Source organism: Marmota monax, unplaced genomic scaffold (assembly GCF_021218885.2).
Source record: "Marmota monax isolate L192 unplaced genomic scaffold, Marmota_monax_Labrador192_F-V1.1 WCK01_AAM20220418_F8-fsc00060, whole genome shotgun sequence".
NCBI classification, from domain to species: Eukaryota; Metazoa; Chordata; class Mammalia; order Rodentia; family Sciuridae; genus Marmota; species Marmota monax.
This window is the reverse complement of record NW_026692826.1, coordinates 10,774,408-10,802,239: the sequence shown is the minus strand read 5'-3', so window position 1 is coordinate 10,802,239 and position 27,832 is coordinate 10,774,408. Positions and strand designations below refer to the sequence as shown.

Here is a 27,832-nt window from a genome sequence, read left to right as displayed (position 1 = left end):
AGGGGAGCACCACAGGGAGGTCCTGAGGGAGGGGGAGCACCACAGGGAGGTCCTGAGGGAGGGAGCACCACAGGGAGGTCCTGAGGGGGGAGCACCACAGGGAGGTCCTGAGGGAGGGAGCACCACAGGGAGGTCCTGAGGGGGGAGCACCACAGGGAGGTCCTGAGGGAGGGGGGAGCACCACAGGGAGGTCCTGAGGGAGGGAGCACCACAGGGAGGTCCTGAGGGAGGGAGCACCACAGGGAGGTCCTGAGGGAAGGGAGCACCACAGGGAGGTCCTGAGGGAAGGGAGCACCACAGGGAGGTCCTGAGGGGGGAGCACCACAGGGAGGTCCTGAGGCACAGGGGAGCACCATAGGGAGGGCCTGAGGCACAGGGAGCACCCATGGTAATGTCCTGAGGGAGGGGAGCACCACAGGGAGGGCCTGAGGCACAGGGGCGCACCATAGGGAGGTCCTGAGGAATGGGGAGCACCTATGGGGCAAGTCCTGAGGGACGGGGAGCACCATGGGCAGGTCCTGAGGAAATCACTAGTGTGGGCATTGAGATGCCCTCCACAGGCCGAGCTGCCCTCGGGAGGAGCAAGCTGTGACCTCCATGCGGGACCCACAGCAGGGCCTGGGAACCAGCATCATGCCGCGGTCCTCAGCCTGGGCCACTAGCAGCGCCCGGCTCACCTGTGGGCAAAGGCAGCTCAGAGGCCACCAGCCCCTCACTGCTCAACCCGTGGGTGCTGAGGGGGCTGTGAGGCCCGTGCAGAGTCGCAGCAGGTGTGGACGCTCACGGCCTGCCGTCTGTACCTGGGTGTCGGTAAGTGATGCAGTGTCTACAGCACCCTCGGAAGTGCTACGACCGCGACTCCATGCCTCTCAGGCTGAGTTCCTGAGCCATGGCACAGAGACAAGGTGCGGAAGGCCAGGCCGGTGGCTGACAGCGCAGGGTCTGGGCACTGCCTTGCCGGGGCGGAGAGCCACCCTGCCCCCGAGGAGAGCAGACCCGCGACAGCCCAGGCCCTCTGTCCTCTCAGGGACACAGAAGTGAGGCAGAAGCCTGAGGTCTGCAAGCTTGGCCTCCACAGGCACAGACCAGGGCCAGCACGCTTGCAGAGTCTTTCCTGCCCAGCAAGGGCCTGCCTTGCCCAGGTCCGCCCAGCTCTGAGTTTCCTCCACCGGTGGTGCACTCGAGGATGAGGGCGGAGGGCACCTCCATCGTCCCTCGCCGTCACTCCTGGCTGCGGCGTGAGCTCTGCCGCCTCCTCCTGCTGCCCACTGCTGGCTCCAGGGTCTCCACACTCAGACCAGGACGCCTCACTTCTCCACTGACTGCTGGTCAGACTCCCACCTGCGCCCAGAGCAGGACTTCCAGGACAGCTCCACAGCCCTCGCCAAGGCCCCGCCCACTCAGCAGGCCACCCTTCACCCTGGTGCGCACCAGGTGGTCCCAAGAGCCCCCAAGGGAGGGAGGCCCACGCCACCCTGCCTGCTGGCCATCTGTGAAAGGCCACCTTCCTGTCCCCGTGCCAGTGGCACCTGGTGTGAGACTCTTACTGCCGGGTCCCTGCTGGAGGAGGCCCCCAGTCATGCCCACCCGAGTGCACAAGCCCTGCTCCTGTCTTCCAGAGAGGTCTGCCCAGGAAAGCACAAAGTGTGGGGGACACAGGAGACCCCCGGCAGGAGGCTGCCAGGGGAAGGAGGAGGAGGACAGAGGAAGAGAAGGAGGGGAAGAGGTGGGATGTGCAGGCAGCCCAGAGCCGCCATCTCCCGCACACACTGACCGGAGCGGAAAACCCCAAGATTGGATTTTCGTATTGATTAGCCAATTATTAATCTTTATGGAGGCTATTCCAACACTGCACCTAAGGAGTGATTCATCAAAGCACACGAGGTGCATGGAAGTTGCATTCAAGATAAAGGGCCATTAAGCCCTCGGTAATTGCCCATTACTGGAGCGCTCCTCGGGCCTAAATCAGATCAGCAGCGCCGGCACACAGGCGCTCTAATTGACTTTGGGTGCCAACGCACGCCCCTGGTGACTGGAGGCCAGGCCTTGCTGAAGCCCAGCTCCTAGGACCCCTCCTGCCAGGTCTGGGCTCAAAGGGCCATACAGCCCGCTCAGGCCCCCTTCCCAGGAGCTGGGGCTCTGAGCCCAGATCAGGAGATGGCCTCAGGCCCATCAGGAAGCAGAGGCTGGAGTTCAGGGCCTCACTGCAGAGCCTTCTCCTCTCCTGTGACCAGCACAGCCTGTGCTGCCTGGTGGGCAGCTGGACATGCCCACCGACAGGCCGTATCTGGATGCTCTGAACACCCTAAAGGCATCCAGTCCTGTGGAACGGAGACCACATCAGCGACACAGTTGAGGGCTCAGGTCACAGGACAAGAACACAGACACTACACAGATCCCTAGGGAATGAGGGCTGGTTCCAAGAGGGGCCTCTGCTGACCAGTGGGGAGGACTTCTGCAGAAGTAGCCCCCAGGACAGCCTTTCCACAGGACTCTCCTTGGCTCCTGGGGAGCATGCTTGGCCGGGCACCACCCATAGCTGGTGCCCCCTGCACCCAACAACTTGCATGAGAGGCTGTAGACCCTGCCCGTCTCTGCCCACCCCACATGCTCAGGTCAGAAAAGTGGCAAGGCCAGCCCTGGACACATGTGCCCACTGAGGTAGACAGCCAGTCCACTAGAGTGCCAGGTGACATCAGCACATGTGACCAGAGGCCACAAGATTCACTGCCTGCGGCCTGGAGAGAAACAGGAAGTAGAAGGAGGGGACAGGAAGTGTCCTGGCCAGGAAGGGACTACACAGGCCTCACTGGGAGGCCACAGCCGCTGGCTCGGAGCCCAGGTAAACCCACCACACCTCCGAAGAGAAGCCTGACTCCACCCACACGCTGCTGCACACTTGGTTCCACACCAGCATGGCAGGAAGAGGGAAGCTGCAGCTGGTCCAGTGGAAACCACCGTCCCATCCTAGCCAGAGGAAAAGATGGTCAGGGATTACCCATACAGTCCACGTGGTGCTGAAATGTAGGTGGACGTGAGAGACAGAGAGACAGGGAGGGAGAGAGAGGTGGCCAGAGGCAGAAAGAGAGAGACAGAGAAGGAAAGAGGGAAAGACAGAGGGGAAGAGTCATGGAGAGAAAGAGGGACAGAAAGGCAGAGATGGACACGGGGGTCCACACGAATGCCCCTGCTTGGTTTGGACGCGATTTCAACTCTTTCAATCCAGCACAGACTCCTGATCAGCAGACAGAAACTGACCCGTGCTTTGAGCTCCTTCCCGAAGTGCGTGAAAAGCTGCCCGGTGCCCACCCTCCCAACGCCCACCTCCCACGGCGGGCTTGGCCTGGCCCAGCGGTGCTCCGGGTCCGCCACCTCTCCGGCCTGCTCTCCCGCCAGCTAGCTGCCCAGAGGAAACCGTTCCTGCAGGGGTCTGGGAAGCCCAGAAAGGGCTCCAAAATCACAGAAACCATGGAGTTCTCCTTCACGGAGCTATTCAGTCCCTTCTGATTTTATTACAATGTCAACAAGAGTCTAATTTGTTTCAAAGCTTAGGTTCCCACGGAAGTGACACGCGAGCCTGTCAGCTTGCTGGCAGCACACAGCTGAGCGGAGACACTGAGTGTGTTCCAGGCAGGACCCCAGGAGGGTAGACAGGTCCTCCCCGAGGCAGAGCTGCCTGCCCCGTGGCCCAACCAGCCCACGGGCAGCTCTGGGCCCAGCAGGCCTCCGTGTCAGCTGAACTTTCCCTGTGTCCTGCAGCTACCTGCCCAGAGGGCCCAGGGACTAGATCCAGGCTCCTGGAGCCAGAGCGCCTGCTGCCCAGGCCAACTTCCTGCCATATCTGAAGACGCGCAGCTGGGAGGCCTGATAGGCGCGTCTGGGAAGACCTCACCAGGGTGGATGGCGGGGGCCTGATAGCCCCGCTCCTCCAGGGACCTGGCTCTAGGAGCGATAACCAGGGGCCTGCCACCCAGGGGCCTGTAGTTGGGCTTGGGGGCAGGGCCTGGGCTGTGAGGCCGCTGTGGCCCTCCACAACCCTCGCTGTGCACACGAGCTCGCGTTCTTGCTTCAGAAGGGAACCTGAGAATGGTCATGGGGTTCTCAGGACAGGGCCGACCCCAGCCGGCCTGGGGCAGCACACAGAGACCTCACCAGCCTCAGAAAGCAGGAGGCCGCAGGTGCCGACTGGCAGCAGGCCTCTCAAAACGGAGACTGAGAGTCCCCCGACGTAAGTCCCCGAAGAGGGTCCTTGTCCATCCTGACAGTGCTGGAGGCAGGTCCTCGCTCCCTGTGAGGGCAGGAGGGCTGTCCATGGACTCCCCCCTGCCAGCCCTGAGCTCAGAAGCTGCCACCCTTTGGGCCTGAGCACCTGGGGTCAGTGCCAGCGTGTGGCATGAGGCCAGGAGAGGGGCATTCCGCAGGCAGGCCTCCCAGAGCTGGCTAGGCAGAAGGCAGACACAGGCCGCACGCAGGACGGGGGCGAGACCCCCCAGAGAGCAGTCTAGGAGAGGCTGAGTCACCAGAGTACCAGAAAAGGCCTGTCACTCTGGGGGCAGGCTTGGCTCTTCCTGGAGGCTGTCCCAAAGGGTCCAGTGTCCTTAGACCAGGACTTCATGCATGGTGCTGGGGGCAGGCTGGTCTTGCGCTGGCCACACCTGCAAGCCTACAGCAGCCGCCGTGGCAAGAGCGCTGAGAGATCGCTGCGAGCCCTGCCCACCCCGAGCCTGGGCCTGCCCGACGCTGCCTCACACACGGGATGGCGCCCGCCTCCGGGTGGGTCCCAGTGGGCCACGTGTTCAGTGAGCCCACTGAGCTTCCCAGCCATTGGATGAGGCCACTGCAGGGCATCTGCACGGTGCGGGAGGTGTCTCGTTGCCAGGCGGCTCGCAGACCCACGTGGAGCAGTGGCCTGTGTGCAGCTCTCAGCCCAGCTCCTGCCGCGGCTCTGGCTGCACGGGGGGTGCACCCTGCATCTCCCATCTGCTCGCCAGCCTTTTGAAAGTGAGACTCGCACAGAGCCCTGTGGACCCTGGAGGGCTGGTTGCTGTGGATGGATGTGTCCAGGTCCCACATGGACAAGGAGTAGAAGCAATGCTCCCGGATGAGTCTATTTCGGTTCCTAAGATACTGCCAAGGGCTGCAGAACCTGCTGCACTGCCCAGGGTCCCATTTTCCATGTCCTCCCCCAAGTCCCCTGCACAGCCACCCTAGTGAAGGGAAACCACTCCTCACCACGGTTTTTACTTTGCATTCATGAGCCACTGCACACGGCGGGGTGCCTTCTGAGATGCGTGGCAGGTGGCTTTGTTGGCGTGCCACGTCACGGGCCTCACAGGGATGAAAATGCCCTGTCATGCATGGCCCGCACGTCCCGCCTAGCCAGGTGCTCCCGACTGTGCCCACTGGCCACATGAGCACCATGCTGGCGTGGGGTCCCCTGTGCACCAGGGCCAGGCTGGCCTCCTGGTCTCGTCACTGGGGCCAGTGGTCCTGGAAGGCCCTGGGCGTGAGCCTCACCAGACAGTTCTTCTGCAGAGGGCTCCTCCAGGCTGTTCTTGTCGCTGCGCTGTCCCCGGGTGTCTTTGGAAGCACAAAAGTTTTGAATTTTGATGAGGTTCAGTTTATTATGTTTGCCGGAGCCAAGGTCTTGAGCCTTTCTCCTGAGTGATCTCCTGAGAAGTCTTGTTAGTGCAGCTCAGTCCTGACCAATGCTGAGCTGTGGGGGCGGGGAGGGCGGGTTTTGCATACAATTGTCCAGCTGTCCCAGCACCATTTGTTCAAAAGGCTACCCTTGACCCCAACTAAGTGGCCTGACACCTTGGTTGGAACTCGGCTTCCCTGGCCACCGTGGGGCCAGCGCATGCTCTCCTGAGGGCTGTGAAGTCAGGCTGAGTCCTCCACCTGCCTTCTTTGGTTTCAAAATCGTTTGGGCCGTTCTGGGTCTTTGAAAGTTTGATGGGAGCTTCCCAAACAAAGGACGTTGGATGTGGTCAGTATCCCATCTCACATCTACTGAGGGGACTGCTGCTCTGTCCTTCATGCCACGAACCCAGCCCGTGTTAGGTGCTGACCCACCCCGCACTGATGAATGCACCCCTCTGGGACGGGGTGTGCCCCATTTTTGTTAGATTCAATTTGCTGCTCCACGGGGGCTTATGGCTCTGGGTTCCTGGTCATTTGTCTGGAGGCTGTCTGTGACCTCTTGTTCTGACTTTGGCATAAGGGTCAGTTAATTGAGAAGTGCTTCTTTGTGCCCTGTTTTCCGGAAGAGATTTTAGAGTATTAGAATTGATTTTTTTTTGGTAATGTTTGATGGAATTACCAGAGAAGTTTTCTGGGCCTGGGACTGTCTTTGGGGAAGATTTTAAATCATCATTTAATTTCCTTTGCTTGGTCAGATCCACTCGGGCCTTTCTATCTCTTCTTGAGTCAGTTCTATTTTATCTAGGCTGTCACTTCTGTCAGTGACCCTTCAATACACAAGGAGTCGCTGGCCATCCCCTTCATTCCCAACTTTTCTTGCTCAAGCCAGCTAAAGATCTGCCAATTTTGTTTTTCATTTAAAAGAATCGACTTGATTTCCTTGGTTTCTCCTGTTCCTCAACTTTGCTGCCTTCTGCTACTTTCCTTATGGTTTTTCTTTCTGCTTCCTTTGGGTTCAGTGTGCCACATTTTTAAGGAAAAAGTTTAGATTGCTGATTTGAAAACTTTCTTGTTTCTAACGCAGACATTTAGAGCTATGAATCCCCTTCTAAGTACTGCTTTCCTTGCATCCAATAAGTCTTGATGTGTTGTGTTTCATTTTCATTCAGTTCAAAGTATTTTCCAATTCTCTAAGGTTTCTTATTTAACCCATGGTTTATATAAAAAGCATTAATTTCTAGGCTAAATCACTAGGTAAAGTTCCCTGATTCCTGTTGTGGATTCCTCATTTAATTTCATTAGGATCAGAATCAACATTAAATTTATTAAGGCTTGTTTCATGGCCTAGGGGGAAGTCTACACTGGAGAAGGTCCCCTGTGCGGGGCGACCTGGTTGTGGTCTTGTTCAGGGTTTTACGTCCTGTGGATCTGTCTGATTGTTCTGCCTTTGGTAAGAGGAGCTGTTGAGGGTTCCAGTGGTCCTTCTTGAGCTGTCTGTCTGTCTCCTCACTGCCATCAGCTTGGTTTCATGGCTGTGGAACTCTCTTGTCCGTCTGTGACGTCCCATCTTCCTGTTCAATGGGGAATGACGAAGGAGCAGCACCACCGATCTCTGTTGCAGTGACACCGTCTGTCTTAGAGTCTGCTTTGTCTGACACGGCTATAGTTTAAATGGTTTAATTCTGTCTCCAAAGGGTCCACTGTAGCTAAAGGGTTGGTTCCCAGGGGGTAGTATTGGAAAAGGGAGCCATTAAAAGGTGGGCCTCATGGGAGGTCCTTGCTGTCACTGGGCAGGTGCCTCAGAAGGGACTGTGGGGCCCAGCCCCCCTTCATCTTCCAGTTTGGCACTGTGAGCTCTGGCACACACACTCCCATCTGCTGGGGTTCAAAGTGGCCCAGAGAGGGCCCCCATCAGAGGTGGTGGTGCAGTGCGGTGCCCTGCACTGTACCACGCTGAGCTAACCACGGCTCTTCTTCTCCATGAGCAGCATGTGCAAGGTGTTTTGTTACAGCATTGGAAGCTGACCAAAGCATCAGGGCAACTGTTGGTTTCTTTGCAAAAAAATATCCCATTTCCACACTTTTACCTACCACTTATTTGTGTCTTCAAATCTAAAGGATATCTTTTATAGCCAACATACAGGTGGATCCCATTTTGTTTTATTTTTTTAAACCTTGTCTGACAGTCGGTATCTTTTTATTGGAGTGTTTCCTTTACATTTAGGGTGATTATTGACATGGTAGGACTTACGCCTGCCATTTTGCTATTTTTCCACATCTTGTGGAATTTTCGGAGGTGTGTTCCCATGTGCCTTCATTACTTTCTTCCATGTTACATATATACTTTCTAGTGTACCATGCATTTTCCTCAAGATGAGCCATTTCATATTAATACTAACCTAGTTCTAATCATACAGAACAATTTGTGTTGTGTCATGCAACATGACCAGTCAGGGTCTTCCAAGTGAACTGAAGCTAAATAAAGACACAGACACAGAAAGTACCTTCTCTTTGGATTCAGTAACCATGCCTTAGCCTCAGCTCCCAAAAGGGTGCAAGCATGCAAAAAGAGGATGAGGAGCACACGACGGGCCTTTTTATTGGGGAGAAACTATTCAAATGAGGCAAGGGTTTACAAAGGACTAGGTAAGTGTAAGCTAACCCCTCTGGGTGCTGTCTACTCCTAGGGACACACCTTGTGATCTGAGCAAGGGAAGAGCCCGAGTCATGAGTCATGGCACTACCGAGTCACGAGTCAGATCCCAGTGGTGCATCAGGACTTACAGGTGCGTGTACTTGGAGTGGCTCTCCACAAATTTGCTCTGATACAACTCCCTTCCCTGCCCCCTTTCTGCTGTTGCTGTTATACAAATGACACCTTTTACAGTATAAGACCATCAGCATAGTTTTAATAGCTACTGTCTTATCCAATTATCCTTTAAATCAGGTAGGAGAATAAGAGAATTTTAAAATGTGTTTACACTGTCATTCTATTTGCCTATATGATTGCTTTGCCAGTGCTTTGTCCGTCTTAGTGTGGGTCTCAGTTACCCACAACCTGAAGGACTCCCTTAGTGTTTCTTGGATGTCAAGATTACTAGAAACGCACTCCGGGCATCTTTGTTTGTCTAAAAATACCTTTACTTTGCTTTTCATTTTGAAGCTGTTTTGCCAGATACAGAATTCCTGGAGCTATCTTCTCAGCATTTTTGAGACACGTGCCACTGTCTCTGGCCTCCACAGTCCCGAGGAGAAGTCGTCGGTCTTTCTCAGGAGGCTCTGTTCCTGAGGACCCTCCTCGCCCGCTCCAGGATGGTCTCTGGGTGTCCATCTCTTATTTCATTCTGCTTGGGGTTTGCTGACCTATGTTGGATGTGCAGAGTAATGTTCCCATCGAGTCTGTGCCCTTTCAGCCATTATTCCTCCACATGTCCCCACTGGTCTCCCGCCCTGCTCCAGGGCTCGAACCGTGTGTGCCCGACGCCCGGCTGCCTTCCCCATGTCGGGCTCCTTCAGCGGCTTGGATTGGACCGTCTGTCGATCTACCTTCACAGTGTTGCTTCTTCTCCTCTGCTAGCTTGAACATGTCATCTACTCTCTTAATAAATTCTACATTTCAGGCATTGGACTTTTGTGGGGGGACCAGGGATGGAACTCAGAGGCACTCAACCACGGAGCCAGTCCTATATTGTATTTTATCTAGAGACAGGGGTCTCACTGAGTTGCTTAGCGCCTCACTGTTGCTGAGGTTGGCTTCGAACTCGCAATCCTCCCGCCTCAGCCTCCTGAGCTGCGGGGATTACAGGTGTGCACCACCTTGCCCTGGCTAGCCAATGTACTTTTTTTAAATATGTATTTTTTTTAGTTATTGTTGGACACATTACCTTTATTTTATTCATGTATTTATTTTTTTATGTGGTGCTGAGGATCAAACCCAGGGCCTTGCACGTGCTAGGTGAGTGCTCTAGCGCTGAGCCACACCCCAGCCCGCCAATGTACTTTCTGACTCTAAAATTTCTATTTCACGCTTTAAAAATTCTTTCTATCTACCTCATTATTGCTGTTCTTTATCTGACAGGCAGGTTTGTGACACTTCCTGTAGTTCTTTAAATACAGTTCCCTTTAGTTCTTTGAACATATTTATAATAGGTGACTTAACGTCTCCGCTCCTCTCCACAACTTAGTCTGACACTTGAGACCTCTTGAGGCATCTTCTGTGGCTATGGACGAATGTGTTTCCAGGCTTCTCTGCACATCTCCAGTGCCGCAGTTTAGAACTGGACGTGGCAGGTGATGGGCACAGCTGCCCTGGACTAGGACTCCCTGTTAGGACCTACAGCTGCTGCTAGGTGCCCCTTCCCATTGCTGTGGCCCGATGACTGCCTCCTGGCTGCTCCTGCCAGTCGGTGTCCTCGCAGAGCATGGACAGCATGTTTTCTGTCCCTCTCTGGTGTCCCAGCACTCTCCTGGGGCAAACGGAGCTTGATCTGCAACTGTGAGGAGGAGGTCCCCCATTCTGGAGCCACCGAGTCCCGCACTTCCCTGAGAACATCCATGTGCTCAGCCCTCCCTTCCAGGTCCTTCATGGCCAGCTCAGCTTCCACTTCTGCTGTGGCTTGCGGGCAGCAGAGGCAGTCAGCAGAGGTGGCCAGCAGGTGATCAGCAGAGGCAAGTAGCTGGGCCTCTCTTCCCGAGCCTGCAGCATCCATTCACACATGCACCACCATCCAGGTCCTCAAAATCATGCCGGACATTTCCACCCCCGTGGTCATGCGGGTTGGTCAGGCTCTCCCTCCCCGCACTGAGAGCCCAGCCTGGTCGCCTCCCACCCTCACGACTGCCCTGCAGCTGACCCTGCCAGGCCTGGAATGGGCATCTCCAGGAGCCCTGGGACCAGTCAAGTGCTTACTGCGCATCGGGGAAGGGCTTTCAGGGGTCAGCTTCCCCCATGGGGAGCCACTGGCTCAGCGCAGCTGCCCCGAGGGCTGGGAGTGGGCAAGGCCCAGTGCTTCCTGAATGATTCTGTTCACTTTGTTAATTTTGACAGTTTTGTGGGTATTATTGCTGTTTTGGGGGAACAGCTGAGTGACCAGGATCCTTTGTGCAGCTTCCTAGTGGTCAAGAGCCCCTCCTGTTGACGAACAGATATTCCTTGATGAGGAAAAATACTGCCTCTCTGTGGCCCCCGAGGCCCAATCCCCCTGGACGAGCAGGGGCCTTTGGTCCTGTCTGCAGTGGGGCACGTCCACCTCGGAGCCAAGGTCGGTGCAGGCGTTTGGGGCGGTGTTCCCGTCACACTCCTGACCACAGCTCTGAGCAGTGCAGTCACGTTCCCGTCTCAGTCGAGGCTTCCCGCTGTGCACGGTGGGGTTGGCACTGGCAGCTCTGCCTGCAAGGGCCATGCGAGGGGGACCCGCAGCTGTGAGGTCAGGGCCCCTGAGCCGTGGCGCCCGTCACAGCCTCACAGCTTTCTGTCATGGCAGCCGCATGTCCTGTGGCATCGGCCAGGCCGCTTTAGCTGACGGTCACCCTGTCCTGTACACTGGGCAGCCACCTCTGAGTCGGTGATTCCTGGCTCCCCCAGAAGCCCAGGGGAAGAAGCACTTTCATATTGGGAGGAGCACTTATGAGGCCCTGTGCCCAGGGAGGAGACCCAGTGCCCAGGGAGCCTCGGAACCTGGATGCTCCGCAGAAGAGCTGTGATGGCCCTCCCGCCTGGCCGGCTCTGGAGAGGGCCACCAACAGCTGGACACTCTGAATGTGACCTCGTGCTTGAGGGCTGTGTGCTCCAGCACCAGCATAGCGTTGTGCCACTGGCCGGCTCGGAGCTGAACAAGGTGCTCCTCCATGGGAGCTTGGAGAGGAAGGCCAGGGGGGCTCCTCGGTGGGCACAGAGCTGAGGAGCACGGGCAGAAGGTCCCGGAAAAGGTCTGGCCTATCTGCACAAGGTCAGCACTGGGTCTGTGGGGCCAGAAGGAGCACTGGCCTGCGAGCACTCATGCCACAGCCCCGCCTCGGGCCGCCTACGAGGGGCGACACTGCCAGGCCCCTGCCCAGACCTCTGTGGTGCAGCGCCCGTGCCCCCAGGAGCTTCCTCACCTCTCCTTTGTCTTTCCTACCCCATTTCCTTCCCCAGATCAATGGTTGTCACCACCTCTTCACTGACAGAAGGGACCAGCTCAGTGCCGTTCCCCAGGAGCACAGGAGCATGGTCAGTGACAGCTGGAAGCAATACTGCTGACCTCCCTCCCAAGCACAGAGAGGGCAGACGGCAGAGGGACTTCAACAGAGCGTCGAGCGATGCTGCACCAGGAAACTGCAGGAAATGACGCGGTACCGCATCACAGCTAGCCGCTCGCAGAAAGAAAGCCTGCAGCGGCAGCCACGCGTGTCCACAGTGGCCAGACACACACTATTTACAGGGAGACTTGCTTAGTGGGCAGCTGAGTTGCCTGCCTGCTCCGTCTGCTTTCCCTGGAGGGCCCGGTCCTGCCTGCAGCTGCCCTGGAGCCCAGCAGCAGCCCTTATCACGTGAGCCGGACCAAGCTCTGGGCAGTCAGCAGGACACACGGCCTGTCCCTTCCCAGCAGCAGCCCCTCAGCTGGCTACAGTGGAACACAGGTCGGATCTATAGGGTGGCAGACACCCAGACAGAACCTCAGGGTCTCTGCCAACGTCTGATGCACTGTGGCTCACACGCACGGGTTTGAAAGTGCCCTTCGTGTCCCTCCTCGCCCAGGAGTGAGCAGTGGACGCCTCTCAGCAGCAGGCAGCTGCTTCAGGCCTGGGCTTGATGGATGGCCTCACTCATGTCAGGAGATCCTCCTCAGGGTCTCTGAGAAGGGCCAGTGCAGCCTGCTGGTCTACTCCACCCACAGCAGCCTCCACCCCGGGGAGGCGTGTGGTGTGGTTTTTGTGCCAGTGACCCCCGTGCAGACTTCCCACCCAGCACGAAGGACTGAGCCTCATGACTGATGTGCACGGCTGAGTCCACCCTTCTGCCCACCAGGCAGTAGCTGTGTCCCTAATATTCACGGCTCGGCGTGTTTGATCACTGCTGCACAGACTTGCGATCGTCGTTAGCAATGGGGAAGGCTCAGCCCCGGGCACCCTGCCAGGTTAGTAAAACTTTCCATGAGGAGAGGTTTGTGTTCTCTCCCAGAGCAGCTTAAACTCAGGAAAGCAGGGGAGGGTGAGGAGAGAAGAGCCCAGACAGCAGACGCGCTCGGGCCGCCTGGTCTACCTGCTCGTTGTTGTAACGACACGTAGCGTCCTGGACACCCAAGAGCCCCAGAGAGGACTGAAAGGCCCGATTGTGGCAGAGGCTGCAGGGCAGTTGCATGAGAAGGGGCAGCAATAGAGGAAGTGCCTCGGGACCCCTCACTTTAGTCCACAGTGGGGGGAGAGTGCTCTGTGGCTCTTCTAGGACTTCTGACCTGGGGGCATCCACACGAGGAGGGGCTGGTGTGAGGAGCCACCCAGCTCAGCGCCCTCCAGAGGGCCTGCCTCTAGAGCAGGAGCAAGGCCACACATGCCTCTCCACGACGGGCAGCTTAGGAAAGAGTCCCAGGAAAGAGCTCTTACAGAGCTCTGGCCTGATCTCAGGACCCTAACCTAAAATCACGTTCAGAACCATGTGAGGTCCACGGTGCTAACAGTTTTAATATGTGCCTTTGTGGTGCTGCTGTGCTTGAGAAGTCTAAACTGGAAGCTCACATCTTATGCAGATTGTTGGAACAAAAAAGAAATCGTCACTGGAATGTATTTATGGGTCAAGGACTTTTGCAGTAAAACTTGAGCCTAGAAAGAGCTGGAAACCTAAGAATACTTTTAAAAAAAAAAGTGGGATTCATTTTTTTATTCTGAGCCTCCATTATTCCTGGGGCTACTGGAAAGCAGGCCCAGTGCAGTGTCCTGCAAGTCCCAGGGCACCCAGGCCCTCTGGGGCCAGTGAGCAGACTGACCCTCTGGACTGGGACATGGCATCTCATCACGGCCTTTTCTTTTCTTGGTACCAGGGAGCATCGACCACTGGGCCACATCCCCAGCCCTATTTTGTATTTTATTTAGAGACAGGGTCTCACTGAGTTGCTTAGCGCTTCGCTGTTGCTGAGGCTGGCTTTGAACTCGTGATTCCCCTGTCTCGGCCTCCTGAGCCGCTGGGAGGTGTGCACCACCATGGCCATCTTTGTCACCACGGCCTTTTCACCCGGCATGCCCAAGAGACAAACCCAGAAACCAGCACAGGCCAGGAACATTCCTCCCCACACCTCCCAGCCTGGTGGCCCCAGGGTCACCAAGAGACAGGAGCCAGACACCCTGCTGGCCTGAGCACTGAGCAGGACGTCAGGAGTGGCCAGGGGAAGGTGGAGTGTGCCGAGGACCTTCACTGCACCCTGGCCGGGAAGGGAGGCCCTCAGGGTCCCTGTGCTCCTCAGTCCCCAGCCCAGCCCTCCTGGCCAGAGGCTCCTGTTGCTGGCTGCCCCTGTGTCCCTTCCTACAGGCGACTGTGTGGTTGCAGGAGACTAGGTCTGTACTCGGACGAGGACCACGCAGAGGAATATTCCAGAAGAGAGCCACTCAGAATCCTGGAGCACAGCCCGGCCTGCTCAGCCTGGCCATGCCCAGCACAGCCCTGGGGCTGTCAGAAGGAGCCCCTCGACCCGAGGCCAGACGCCCACCTATAACCCAGTGTGTCTGCCCCCCAACTCTGACCTCCCCCTGTTGTGTGGACGGGAATGTTGGTTTGCTCTCCACTCTGAAGTCACTGGAAAGGTTGTTTCCAACTCTGATGATGCTCCTCCCCTGGGTGGCCGCAAATCAAATGGAAAAGACGCCAAATGCAGGACAGGCCTCTGCCTGGCGGGGCCCCTTCTCCCCCCAGAGAGTTGGGGCGTCTATCTCCTTCGTCCGCGTCAGCAATGCTGCACCTCAGGGTAGAGGTCGGAAACGCCTCTGGTCCTCTCGGGAGTTAGGGTGAAACTCAACAAAACACATGCCAAAGCGACGGCGCTCCCGGCCCGCTCCCGGCCCCCTCCCGGCGGCGGCGCTCCCTGTGCACAGCCCAGCGCTGCGTCCTGCCCTGCTGACTTCCCGGAAAGAGCACCTGCTCCTCCCAGCGCGGCTCACCTGCCCCACATCTCACACTCACAACAGCCGCATCTGACGTGGGCAGCTGTGACCTCTAGCACTGCAGGAAACCTGGCCAAGGCCCGCTTCCTGTCTCTGGGCCAAAGGGCACTGCCCAGATGTGGAGCCCAGGGTTGGCCAGCTGCACTGCCCCTGCCGGCCACAGAGCTCAGCAGGCAACACCAGCGTGGCCTGGGCAGTGTACAGTGAGGGGCAGAGGCAGAAGCCCACTTGGGCCAGGCCGCCCACCTAGGCAGACAGGCTGCTGCGCCACCGTGACAGGCCCAAGGGGGACGGGGAAGGAGCGATGCACACACTAGCAGAAACCTTCCTGACACCGGCACAGCAGTGTCCACTCTCCAGAGCCCTGGCCCTAAGACACAGATGTGAAAGGAAGCAGAGACCAGGGAGGAATGCCTCTAACCAGCTGTCATGGACAGAGGAGGTGGACAGAGAGGGCCCTGCTGCACACAGACACAACCACCACATACACCATAGACCAGGGCTAAAACCCCGTGAGCCCATGATTTGCATGCATTGTCCTCAAGAAGCTCACAGCCATGAGTCAGGAGCCTGCAGGAGTTCTCAGCAGAGGCCTTTGAGACCCTGGCACAAGGGCCTTGCCCACCAGATCACAGAGGCTGCCATGGACCCTGGATGCTCACAGACCTGAGCGTAGGGGGCTGTGCCCATGCAGAATGGCCACTGCCGTGTAGAAGCCAACTGGACCCAGTTCTGAGCTGCATGGGAGGTGGCCAGGCCCTGGCCTGGCCTGAGAGGAACACATCCTGGCTGTCACAGCCCTGCCTGAGTGGTCGAGGAAGGAGGGGGCCCGGCCCTGCTCCAGGTGGGTGGCTTTGCATGCTGATCTAGAAGACGATCCACACCTGGGAAAACTGACCGTGCCTCAGTCAGAGCTCAGATGCCTTCAGGGACAACACCAGGAACCTACCAACCAGCAGGTCCCCGGCTCCGTTCACCAGACCAGCTGCCACAGCAATTATGTGGCCTGGAGCTCCTTGTGACTCGCCAAAGACAGTCCACAGAAGAGCAAGAGATCTCCTCATCACCACGGAAAGATGTCAGAACCCGAGATCTCTGCCACCAGTCCTGCTCTGCAGACAGCCTAGACACACCGTGTCCAGATCAGTCACCTGTAGCTCACTCCTGTGCCCATCCACTACACCATGTCATCTAGCTTGTTCCATGTGGCTGCCCAGAGTACAACAGCAATCACGGAGCTGGTGGGCGCCCTGGCTAGAAGGTGCACTGCTAGGCGGTATTTAAAGACTGTCCTTTAAGGAACCTCCCAGACACCCGAGCCAGGAGGACCTGAGTGCACGTGGTCCCAAGGGAGGCCTTACAAGCTGGGACTTCCTGAGTGTGGGCCGGTGACTCTTTTCTCAGTTTTTGTCATGAATCTGGTGGTCCCCAGTTAATTGGCCCTGGTAGGGGTAGGGCCCCAGAGATGACTGGAGCAGACACCCCCGCCAGCACTGCCCAGGCCACTGTCTCCAGGCCACACCGTCCAAGGGCGCTCCTCTGCGACAGCCTGGTGGCACAGCCCGCCTTCCTGCACAAACTCAGGCTGGGGCACCGGGTGGAGCGCACACCTGCACCGGCACGGGCACTTACCGTCGTCCAGGTACAACTGGTCCAATTCTTCAGGTTCTCGCTTGACCATTACAGGAATAGGGGCCAAATTACGAGCACTGTCCTCCCGCACCTCTGGCAGTGACTGTGGTCTCGCGGTGGGAGCCTCGCTCCTTCGACCCTTTGGCAGTTGGTGCTGCTGGTGGCCCATGGTGGGAGGGTGGGCTGAGGGCTGCAAACAGGGTGGCCCGTGGGCAGCGGACGGAGGTGGAGAAGAGGGGCTGCTGGGACACAGAGCTTGCTGGCGACCGAGAGGACAGCTACTGCTCAGAAGTGGACTCACCTGCGGCTGCAGCAGGGCAGGAGGGGGCTGCTCAGGCGAGCCGGGCTGCATGGCCAGGGGTCTCGGCACTTCCCGAAGGGTGGGGTCCTCTGCAGCCAGTGGCTGGAGTCCAAGGTGGCTGTGGCCTGGGCTGGCAAGACCCTTGGAGTAGGCAGCAGAGGAAAGGTCATGGAGCTTCGGGCTTGCGCTGGGAGGCGTGGGCATCAGGTTGCTCCTCTGGGCACAGGGGGCAAAGCCCCCCACAGGGCAGGAGCCCGGGTCGGGTGGCACTGTGCGCTGCTGGCTGTAGCATGGCCGTGGGAGGGGACCTAGCCCCTGGCCCACTGCTCCACAGGTCAGGGTGGGCTCGTAGTCATCCGTGGGCTCTGTTTTTATAACTGGAACTGTGAGGAGGAAGAAAAAGTCAGATGAACACAGGCTGCAGATGGGTACGCCCAGGACACCCGTGAAAACAAACAGCGTCTTGACTGAGCCCGTGTCCGACAGCTTCTCCCACCCAATTAAAGAGCCCAGTGAGTCAGCGGCTGGGAGAGTCGCAGCTGGTTCCAATACTGAGGACCGGGACTGTTTTCCTTGGAATCTGCCCCAGCTCTAACGTGCTATAAAAACCCATTTGCAAACTGCAGTAGAAGTTTTGGGCCCAAAGGCCAGAGGATTTGTAGCAATCAAAGTGAAAACTTTAACTCGAGGCACTACTGCACTGCCCCTGCCGGATGGACGCCAATACGCGTCCCCTGAAGGAGCGGGAGGGCCTTGGACGCAGCAGTTACTGGTGGGGAGGCACCACATCCCTCTGCTGCAGGAGTGGCTATGAGTCACTTTTAAAAACAACGCAGTCAGCGTGAGCGGGAAAGCTGCCTCCCGTCTCCACTCCTGTGCGGGAAGTGCAGACGGCTGGCTAGCAGGAGACAGGCCGCTCTGCCCCAGATCCAGAGCTGCGGGCTCTCTAGGCCCACAGAGGCTGTGGTGCAGGAAAGACGTGGCCTCTGGGGCTGGGCCCCAGTCCCGGTCACGGCCAGTGCGGGAGCCAGGTCTTCCCTGGTGCTGTGTGCCTCCACTTCCGCAGCAGAGTCGGGTGGGATGCGGGTGGCACGTGGGCAGAGAAGAGGCACCAGGCAGACTCAGCAGGGCCTGCTCTGCCCTCCCACTCTTGTCACGGCTGCAGTCTACTGGCCTCACCTCTTCTGCCATTCAGAAGAGCTGTCTAGATGGCCAGCTTACTCTGCAAGCGACCAGCAGGAGTGCACTTCAGTGAGTAGGGCCATGGCTCCCGAGGCACTGTCCTGGGGCGCCCGCCACCTCTCGCCTCTTCACGGGCTGCGCACGTGGCTCTGGCAGAGGGTCGGCAACTGAGGCTCCCCGCCCCCGCCACCTGCAGGTCTGGGTGCCAGCCCTTGAGACAGGCTCCGGGCACCAAGCACGTGCCCCGCAGGCGGACCGGCTTCCTCCACAAATGGAAGCACACCTACATTTTGAGAGAAAACTTGTGACCACGGTTTTGAGCCAGCGAGAACATGCATCTGCTCTGCACCATGGCGGGCAGTCTGCACCACAGCTATGAGCCACGCAGACGGACTTCCCGGCAGGAGCATCTTGCTGAGGGTGGCCCTGCCACAGGCCCCCGTGGCTCTGCACGAGGCTCCCGGGTGCCGTGGCTCTGCCTCCAGCCCTGGAGGTGGTGGCTAGCTTCCTCCTGCCCATCCTCATTCCTTCAGGTCTTTTTTTAATATTTTTATTTTTTAGTGGTTGATAGACCTTTATTTATTTTAATGTGGTGCTGAGACTCAAACCCTGTGCCTCACACATGCCAGGCAGGGGTGCTACCCTGAGCCCCCAGCCCCAGGGCTTCAGGTCCTTAAAGCACCGTCTTGTGCTCCGAGGGCAGGTGTGGGCTCTGCGGCCCTGGACTCAGGCAGGGCTGACTGCAGAAGGCAAAGCAGCAGGGGCGATCTCCTCGGCCTTCCTGGACCCGGCTGCAGCCCTGGTGCTGTCCTCCCGCATGGCAGGCCTCGCTCCACTGAGGCTGCAGATGTCCCTCAGGGCCTCCGCTCTGCACCCGAGCCCAGGGATTCCAGACCTGCGCCCAGGGTGCTCCTGGGCCTAACCTGGGAGTGGGCTGAGGGCAGCCTCTGAGAGGGCAGGGAGGGCCGGACTTGTCCATTGGCCAAGTGGACACCCCAGTGGACCATGACCTTCCAGGAGAGGACGTGGCTCACCTGCCCCAGGCAGCCCGCTGCCTGTGCCACCCAGCACCGGGGGTTCTCTTTCCTTTCCTAAGGACATCGCCCACGAGGCCCTGGAAGTCAGGTTGCACCACACTGGAGTCCCTCAGAGAGCTGCCGCCAGCCGCACTGTGACAGGGTGACGGGCCATATGCAGAGCAGTGGGTCAGTCAGAGGACGACAACAGGAGCCAGCCCCTAGCCATGCCCCCGGGAGTCAGGGGGCTGTTGGTGCCTCCCTGCAGGGCCCACGTCGCCTGTGGCGAGGCTGTTCTGTGGCAGTGACCTGGAATCCCGAGCTGACGGCCGAGATGGCCCTGGACAGCAAGGCCTGGTAGTGCCTGGGCTGGGGAGCGGGCCTGGCCGCCCTGGAAGGAGCCCTCTCAGTCTCGGCCTGAGGCCGGACGTGGTGCAGCCCTGCTCCGTGGCTCTCCAGGGTGGGAGGCGGACGAACGCTCCTCAGGGATCCCATCAGCTTCTCACATGGACGTCGGGAGCCATGCTCCCAGCCCCGACGGCGGGTGGACACTGGCTGCTCCTAGAGCCACAGCTGAGGGAGGCACTGGGTGTGGGGTCCTGTGTGACACCGCGGGCCAGGAGCTTTCCCTGGGAGGGTCTGAGGCCACGGCCACGGCCCTCTCCCCAGGCCTGCTCCTGTGCAGGTCCCAGGACGGCTGTGTGTGAGGGAGGGCCTGCGGCACCTGCCCTGAGGACACCTCCTTGTGCTTGGGAGAACAGCACTGGGCACTGGGAAGTCACACTTGTGATCCCAGCCGTGGCCTGAGGAGCTGCGAGGGTCCTAGCCGTCTGGAACCCCGAAGCCCATGCGAGGCAGGTGGACACACAGGGCACAACCTCATCTCAGAGCCCACCTCCCTCCCCACGGTTCCGCAGGGGAGGCTGCCTCTCAGGAACTGCCCCAGCCAGAATCGCTCCAGTGGTTAAAGATGTTGTGAATCCAGCCCCGGCGTGCGGTGGGAGGAAGTCAGGCCCAGAGAGGCACCTGGGAGGCAGAGTGCGGCCCAGCCAGCTCTGAGAACAGACGCTGGCCTGGAAGGGACATGCTGTCACTTGAAAGGCCAGGTGAACGAGCAGCCAGCCGTTTAAGACGCCCCTGTGAAAGGCCAGCGTCCACGGCCAAGGTCCAATTCTATACTGGCAACTCCCAGAGCTCAGGATCCTAAAATGGTGTGTCTGGAAGGCTACGTTAGTGCCCTTCTGGGTCCTCTCCGCTGCACTGTGCTCTGAGCCAGGTGCCCCCAGCCCTGCTTGCCTGGGAAAGCTCTGCCGACTGCCCTGGAGGCCCTGGAGGCCCTGGAGGACACGATGGTGGCGCTCCAACGCAGCTGCCCCGTGAAAGCTGGCAGACGCAATTCATCCGCCACACAGGGACAGTGACAGCAAGCAGAGGCTGGACCTGGGCCAGCCACCAGAGGCCAGAGAGGCCAGGCGGGGAGTAGGCAGGGTGCCGCCCCCAGGCCCTTGGAGCTGTTGTTCATGCCTGTTTAGGAGGCCTGCGGCCGGGCGCTAACTCCTGCCTCTCTCCAAGTGCCTGGGTTCTTGCTGGAGAAGCCTCGTGGTGACTGGGCCGTCTGGGCACCCGGCGGTGGTGCAGGGACTCCAGGCCTCTGGCTCTGAGGCTGCAGAGTGGACAGGGAAGGAGGTCTTGGGCTGGGCCTATCTCGCCTTCCTCCCTCCTAAGCACAGGGCTGGAAGCCACAGGCTGCCCCCTCCAGCCCTGCACTTACCCAGTGGTCCCTGCTGCTCTCTGGGGCTGTGGCGTGCCCTCACGCTGAGTAGAGATGGGGCAGAGGCTTGGAACCATGTCACGAGAGGTGCCTTCCAGCCGAGCTTTGAGTGGGTGCCACCAGACGGGCTGCCCGCGGGCCCAGCATGCCTGCCCCCTGTAGCTGGTGAGGCCCCGCCCTGGCTGGGAACCACGTGCCCTCCACCTCTCTCAGCCTGGCTGCCGTCGTGGTGCCTACTGGGCACTGCAGCTGGAGCAGTTTCCCAGCATCTGGGGCAATGCCTACAGGGGAGCCTCGTCTTGGAAGGTGCTGGTGCCTGGGCCTTTGCTCTTTGGGCTGCTACCGGCGTCTCCTCCAGGCTACCCTTCTGAGGTCCCACGTTCCCAAGGGAAGCAGTGGGGTGGTGCCGGAGGAGGGCCATCAGTCCCTTGCACCCAGGGGAGGCGGCTTGGGTGGACAGCCACGAGGTCAGGTCTTCCCAGCAGAACTGAAGAGGCCTGCAGGCTAAGTGTCCTTGCAAGGTGCTGCTGTCCACATGTGGGCTTCTGAGAAGGCCAGAGCCACATAGGAAGGTGCCTCCTGTTTCCCATTGGAAAGAACATGTCTTGCGCGGAAGCCCCGGAGTCTGGTCCTGCCCGTCCTCTGCTGATCCACGTGGAGGGAGTATCCTCACTGACCAGTGCTGTGCTCCTGCAGGCTCCGGCCCACTGGGCTGTGGGGTTGTGGTCCTGGGATCCAGTGTGGCCTGACTCAGCAGGCGGGACCAGCCACCCCGAGAAATACCACATTGCCTGGTGGCGAGTTTGTGACCTGGATTCATCACAGAGAGTGGAGGCGTGAAAGAGGGATGTGGGTCCTGAAGTGGCCATTGCTCACTAGGCGTGCTCACGGAGAAGCCGGGCTCTTGGTGTCTGCGCCCACAGAGCCCTTGGACTCCACACAGCCAAGTGCCATGGGCACAGCTGAGCACTGTGTGAGGAATCTCTCAGCTTGGGTCCCCAGCCTGCCTGTCATGGCTCTCGTGTGGCACTCAAGTCCTGCCTCTGGCCAGTGTTCTGCAGCTACAGGGCTGTCCCAGGGAAGCTCAGAGCTGGAGCCCTGATCCCTCCCACCCTAGCCTGGGATGGCTTCGGTGGCAGGTGACAGCGTCATGAGAGGTGCCCCTCCTGCCCCCCTGGCAGCCCCTATGGGCCAAAGGGCATTCTGAAACATTCCTGAGCCCGTGGGCAGGGTGCCCCCCAGTGAGTCCACCTCCTAGTCCTGGTGTCAGTGGCTGGGCCCTCGGGCCAGGCAGAGCCGGGGTGGCACAGAGCAGCTGTGTTCCCAAGGCCCAGCAAGCATCCCCGTGTGGTCTCCCTTGGCTGCCCTGCTGGGTCCCTGTGCCCTTGGGCTCTCAGACTCAGCCCTGCCATACCACCCTGGAGCAAGTGCGAACATGTTCCTGGTGGCCGGGCTGGGCCTGGGGTGGACAGAGCTCCTGCCCGCCCGCTTGGCCATAGGCCCTCCTGCAGTCACCCAGAAAGTACCCTGGAAGCAGCTAGACCTGCCCAGCCCAGCCCAGGTCTCCTCCTGCCTGGCCTGGGGTGGGGGTGACGGTCCACAAACACCCATTTTAACAGGTGACAGAATGGGGGGCTGGAGGACCCCTAATGGGACCCAGGAGCAGAAATGAAGGCTCAGACTCCCAGTTTGGCTTTGAACCCCAAGAGTCCTGTCTATGAAAGAGTCAGTGGCCAGGGCCCCTGCAGCGGGCCACTGGCAAGGGTGGGTGACTTCCCAGGGAAGTTCAGGTGCCACCTGAACCCCAGGCTGTCTTCCCTGAGCTCCTTCCCCGGGCAGGGGCTTGGGGCTGGGCCTCTTGCAGGGTTGTGCACGTGACTTTGGGCCCCTTTCCTGCTGTCCCCTCATGTCCTGATGGTGCACAGCCTCCCTCTGTGTGCACGGAGCTGTACGATCCCTTGGTTCCCGCTGCAGGGCAGTTCAGGGAGGCGCTGCAGAGGGCTCTGCCCCTCAGCTCCCCAGGACACACTGGGGGCTCTGTGCAGGCAAACCCACCTTCCCCTTGGAAACACCAGTTTGGGGTTGGCTCCACTGAGTGCCAGCACCTAGCAAATCCTAGTGTTTTATTTGGAAAATTAAGCTATCTCTAAATAAATGTGAGAGGCTGGACTCTCTAGTGAGCAACACTTCGTGGACAATTGCCCCACCTCCTTACCACCCACCCGGGAGGCCCGGCATCTGACCCTGGCAGACAGCCCGGATGCAGAGAGGCCGCCCTGCAGATGCCATGGGGGACAGCGCTCTCACCAGCCTGCCCTCGGGCCAGCTATGCTGAAGCACGCGTGGTGCTGTGTGGGGCTGCCTGCAGAGCTAGGGCCCCAGGCCCCCGGGCACCACCAGGCCACCTCTCGGCTTGTTCCGTCCCGCCCTCAGTTTCCCAGACCTGCCAAGGCAGTGGGAGTGAAGAGGAACGTGCCCCTCCCCTAGAGACTGGTTGGCATCAGCACCCACTCCCAGACCCCTCTGGAGAAGGCGGACAAACGCAGGACCCTGGGAGCTAGAGGGGGCTTCCCATGGGCATTAAAGCCCACCCCACAGAGACTGTATTAGAGACAGGGCTGTTCGTTGGTGGAGTGCCGATGGCTGTCCTGCAGGTGGCCCTTGTCTCCCAGGCCAGCAGCACAGAGAGGACACACTGCTGTCCTCAGGAATCTGCCCTGCGAGGGCACAGTGGCGTCCTGTCTAGGACCCCATAGCTCCAGGGCTGAGTGTCACAAGCCCTGTTTAAGCCCCAGGCTTGGAATGAGTGACAAGGTGGCCGAGGCCTGCCTGGGTGTGCTGTGCACAGGAAGGCACTGTCCCCTCGAGTCCCCCTTAGTCCCCTTGCTGTACGCCCACATTCCAAGTGGCCATGAGTGTCTCAGCTGGGTTTCCCACCACAGAGGTTCTGTGGTGCAGAACCCACAGGGCCATTCAAAGGCCAAGCCCCAGAAGACAAGACCAGACTGCTCCGGTTGGCTGCAGGACATCGAGCCCAAACACCCATGAACAGCAAGGCCCAGCCTTGACTGACACACAAGGTCACACTCCCTGCAGCCGAGGTGTCGGCGCTCCCAGGCAGGCTGCCTGCACAGGGAGCTGGGTTCTGCGGTGCTGAGTTCGTCTCTCCTCCGCGGGGAACATGGCTGCTCTTCCTGGCGGAGGAGCCTCCCAGGGTGTTGAGGAAGGTCCAGCTCTGGGGTCATGGGGAAGTTTATGTCCCAACTGTGCACACACAAGCCTATGGCTGAACTCCCTGGTCTCCCCGATCCTGCCCAGGCCCAGCAGCAGAGAGGGCTCAGAGACTCGCCACATCACCAAGCGTCAGTCGAGGTGAGGGAGCCAGGCCCAGCCCAGGCCCAGAATGAGGGGCAGTGTTTTGTGGTGTGTGGGTGCCAGCCCACGGTCACAGGTGTGGAGGAGCTGCTGCCAATCAAACAGCGATCTGACAATCCTAGTTAGACCCACGGCAGAGGACGGTCGGAGCAGACCACACCAGCCAAAATACACAGGCTCGGCCTCGCCCAGGAATTGGAGAGCTGCACCCTGCTCCTGGACGTGAGGCGCCCCCCCCCCCCCCAGGGGCTGGCTTCCAGGCAGCGTGGGCCCAGAGCCTGAGACGGGGCCCGAGGATAAGGATCGGCAGGCGGCCTGGCTCTGCTGGCCACCTGGGACCTGTCTGGGAGGCAGGCTGCCGTCTGGGCGTGGGGTGGCAGGTGGAGACCCCTGCCCACCCTCCCTCCCTGGGAGTCCACCCTGCTCGGGAGTCTGGTCGGCACTGGCTCACCCTGCTTGTATTTGGTGGTCCGCATCCCCACCCTTCACTCGCTGGCCTGCTCCGCAAGGGCCCTAGCCTCCCTGTCCCAGCTGTCCCCACTCAGTGCACTCCATGGCTCCTGCCAGCAACCTCCCTCGGGTCCTCAGTTTCTCCGGGGGCAGTTCTCCGCCCTCAGGCATCTCCCCGGTCTAGAATGCAAGGTGCTAGCCAGGTGTGCGAGCAGTCATCTGCACTTCCGAGGTGGTCACCATGTCCATGCCTGTGCTGCTGGGCAGGCCTGACCTCCTTCTAACACCAGGGCCTCCTGGGAGAGCCCTCCATAGGCGAGAAGGGGCCAGAGCCCTGGGAGTGTGGGGAGGGAGGCTGGGACCCTCTTCCCCTGGGGCATGGAAAGCTGGGTCAGGCTGCGCAGGCCATGGAGGCTCAGCTCCCACAGGGCCGAGCTGGCTCAGCAAGAATGTTCCGGAGTGTCCAGAGGACCAGCCCACTCCTGAGCATGGTGGCCCCAGAGCACACGGCTGACCCCAAGGCCTTTGGGAGTCGAGGGCATCATCACCCACAGGGCCTGGAGCTGGGGGCAGCTGCCCTTGGGGATGCCTCCTGGGGAAGGTTTTCTGCTTTCAGAGGACAAGGCTGGGACACCTGGGTTCCCAGAATCAACACTCCTGGGCACGTGGTCACACACTGCCCAGGAGATGGGGAATGTGGGCAGAGGGCCCGTGTCACTTATCAAGTGGGTTCAGCAATGAAGGGGAGGCCCCAGCTTCCAGCCCGGGCCTGGTGACACGTCCTCTACAACCTCTGGTCCCTCACAGAGGAGGTGGCCATGCTGACACCAGAATGGCCACGGGTTCTGGTGCTGCAGTTCACATGGGCTGCACGGGCCCTAGGCGGATGGGAGGGCATCCCAGGGCTGCCTGGATAACCTCTGCCCCGAGGCGTCCTGGGAGCAGCCAGGTCAGCACAGAAAGGCCTCGACGCTCTGGGCAGATAGGTCTGTCTCCAAAGCTTGACAAGTGGGCTCCAGGCCTGGAGGCCATGGGGCTGGCTGTTGAGCAAAGAGGCAGCTGTCACCCGGGAGTCACAGAGCACATGGCTTTGTCTCAGAGAAGAGGCTGGGTAACAAGGGTCTGGAGGCCCAGTCCAGCAGGTCTGAGGAGGGCCTGGCTTGATCCCCACATGCATGACCCAACTAGTGCCCAGTGGCTGCCCAGCTGTGAAAGGTTTTGATGCCAGGAAGGCATTTGTGTGGATGTTGGAGTATCTGCAGGCCAGCCACCGTCAAGGCCGGAGGTCACTCACTCCAGGCCCAGGTGAGGGCGAGGAGCCAGGGGCTGTGTCTGGCACCAAGGGTCCAAGGTGCCTGGCAGTGCACAGACCGAGAGGCGGCCAAGGGCAGTGAAGACCTCGCTTCCTCCCAGGGGAGCTGGACGCGTAGTGGAAGTCACAAGCGTCGATCCTGGTTTCATGGGGGGACTTGTCTGGGTCGGACTGACTTGCAGTGGACTTGGGAGACACATGGGAAAGCTCAGTGGAAAGGTGAGACCAGACGGCTCTGAAGGGACGTGGGGCCCAGAGGGTGTGTGGTGGGCCCGTCTGCCTGCTAGGCTCTGCCGTGCCAGAGTTGCCCACACCCCATCCCTCCCCACAGTGGCCAGGGCCCCAGCACGTCCCAGGCTGAGCCCCCAGGCAGGCGCAGGCGGCTCCTCCCAGCCCGGTCTTCATCACCACATGAAGCAGGTGGCCTCAGCCAGCCCCCTGACTCGGCCAACTGCCGTCTGGGTGGCACTGGCAAGGACAAGCCCCGGAACTGCCGCTGGGCAGCTGGTGGGCAGCAGCCTGGTGTCCGTGACAGCTCGCAGCCCCAGTGGCCCTCACTGGGAGAGCAGAAAGGCTGTAGAACCTGGCTGCGTAGGCCACCCCAGCCACCCTGCCGACACCCCCCGGCACTACTGTCATTTCTGATTGAAGAAGGCAGACAGGAAAGCCAGGAAACGGATTTCTTCTCCCCCAAGGCAGAACCAGCTCTAGCCTTAGGTCCCCTTGCAGGACCAGAGGCTTGTTAGTGACCACGCAGGTCAGGAATGGGGCTCAATCCTCCAGTGCGCTCAGGTCCACCCTCCACAGGGAGGGCTGGAACCCGGGGCTGAGGGGCCTGAGGTCCAGAGCCTATCTTCCCTGGTGGCTGCACCGACTGGGCTCCTCTGTCACGGTTGTTTCTCTGCCCCACAGTCACACGCGTGTCCAGTCACCAGGAGACCCTCTGCAGGGCTGCCTGTTTCCTTGGAGTTCTGGCCACAGAGAGGGCCCCCGACAAAGGCAGAGGACAGGGGCCCAGAGGCAGGCACTCCTGGGGGCTGAGGTGGGTGCCTAGCTGCACGTGGGAGCCCAGGTGGAGGGGCTGTCCCTTGCGGCACTTTCCAGCAAACGAGTACCACGCTTTCAGGTGGGAGGAACAGTCTCAAAGATCCACGATGCTGCTATTTATTTCTCATTTTAAACAAGTACTCTGCCCCTGGACCATGGCAGGACACTCCAGCGGGAGCCAGGGCCATGTGGATGCCCATGTGGGAGCCACCAGAGATGTCCCTCTGCCTTGAGATTGCAGCTCTGGTGTCCTCTCTGCTTCCGACTGGTGAGTTGGAACAGCAGCACAGACCCATGGCCACACCTGCCCGTCCATCCTGTGGGTCATCCCGGCAATCACAACTGGACAGAAGGAGCGCACTTTCCTTTCAGCCACACAGAAGCAGTGACGTTGGAGGACTCGGGAAGCCGCTCCGTGCCCACGCGAGCTCGCAGCCCTCTCCGGCTGCGCCCGGGTTTTGCCACCTGCGCTCGATGGCCACCCCAGGGAGGCCTGGGCTGAGGGCAGGGACTCCAGCCGGCTGGGCACATTCCCCTCCTGGCGTCTCACATTGGCGTGGAACTCCTCCGCTACACGCTGGCCCCACAGAGGGCGAGGGGGCCGGCTGTCCTTCCGGGCCCACCTCGATGGCAGTGGGCAGCGGCTCAGTCAAGAGACCAGCAAGGCCAGCAGCTGTGCAGGCGGGCAAAGAGCTGCTGGGCTTTCCTCTGCTGCCGAGTCTCCAGAGAAGACGTCGGCTCGAACTGAGCAGAAGCTGGTGGCCCCGGGCTGCCCCGTCCTCCCCAAAGGACAGAGCTCCCTCTACCACCCTCCCCACAGGGACACAGCTCTCCCTCAGGGCTCATGGAGAGTGGGAGAGACAGGCGTGTCTGACGCAGCCCGGAGGGCACACTCTCGTGTCCTGACCTTAAAAGGGAAACTGGAGATGCCCTCCACACACTGCGTGGGGGACGAACCTCACGGGGTGTGA

At 59.8% G+C, this 27,832-nt stretch overlaps 1 protein-coding gene across 3 annotated transcripts in view; it reads right to left on the bottom strand.

The window, feature by feature from the left end:
• The window catches only part of Nfatc1 (nuclear factor of activated T cells 1), a 100,024-nt gene that overhangs the window by 10,274 nt on the left and 61,918 nt on the right, over positions 1–27,832 (bottom strand). For 2 of the 3 annotated variants that reach the window (XM_046448584.2, XM_046448585.2), the window contains exon 9: positions 16,408–17,091. In XM_046448584.2, the coding sequence (XP_046304540.1) occupies positions 16,408–17,091 (684 nt within the window). The remainder of the gene's footprint in view (positions 1–16,407; positions 17,092–27,832) is intronic. The other variant, XM_046448587.2, reaches the window with a different exon arrangement.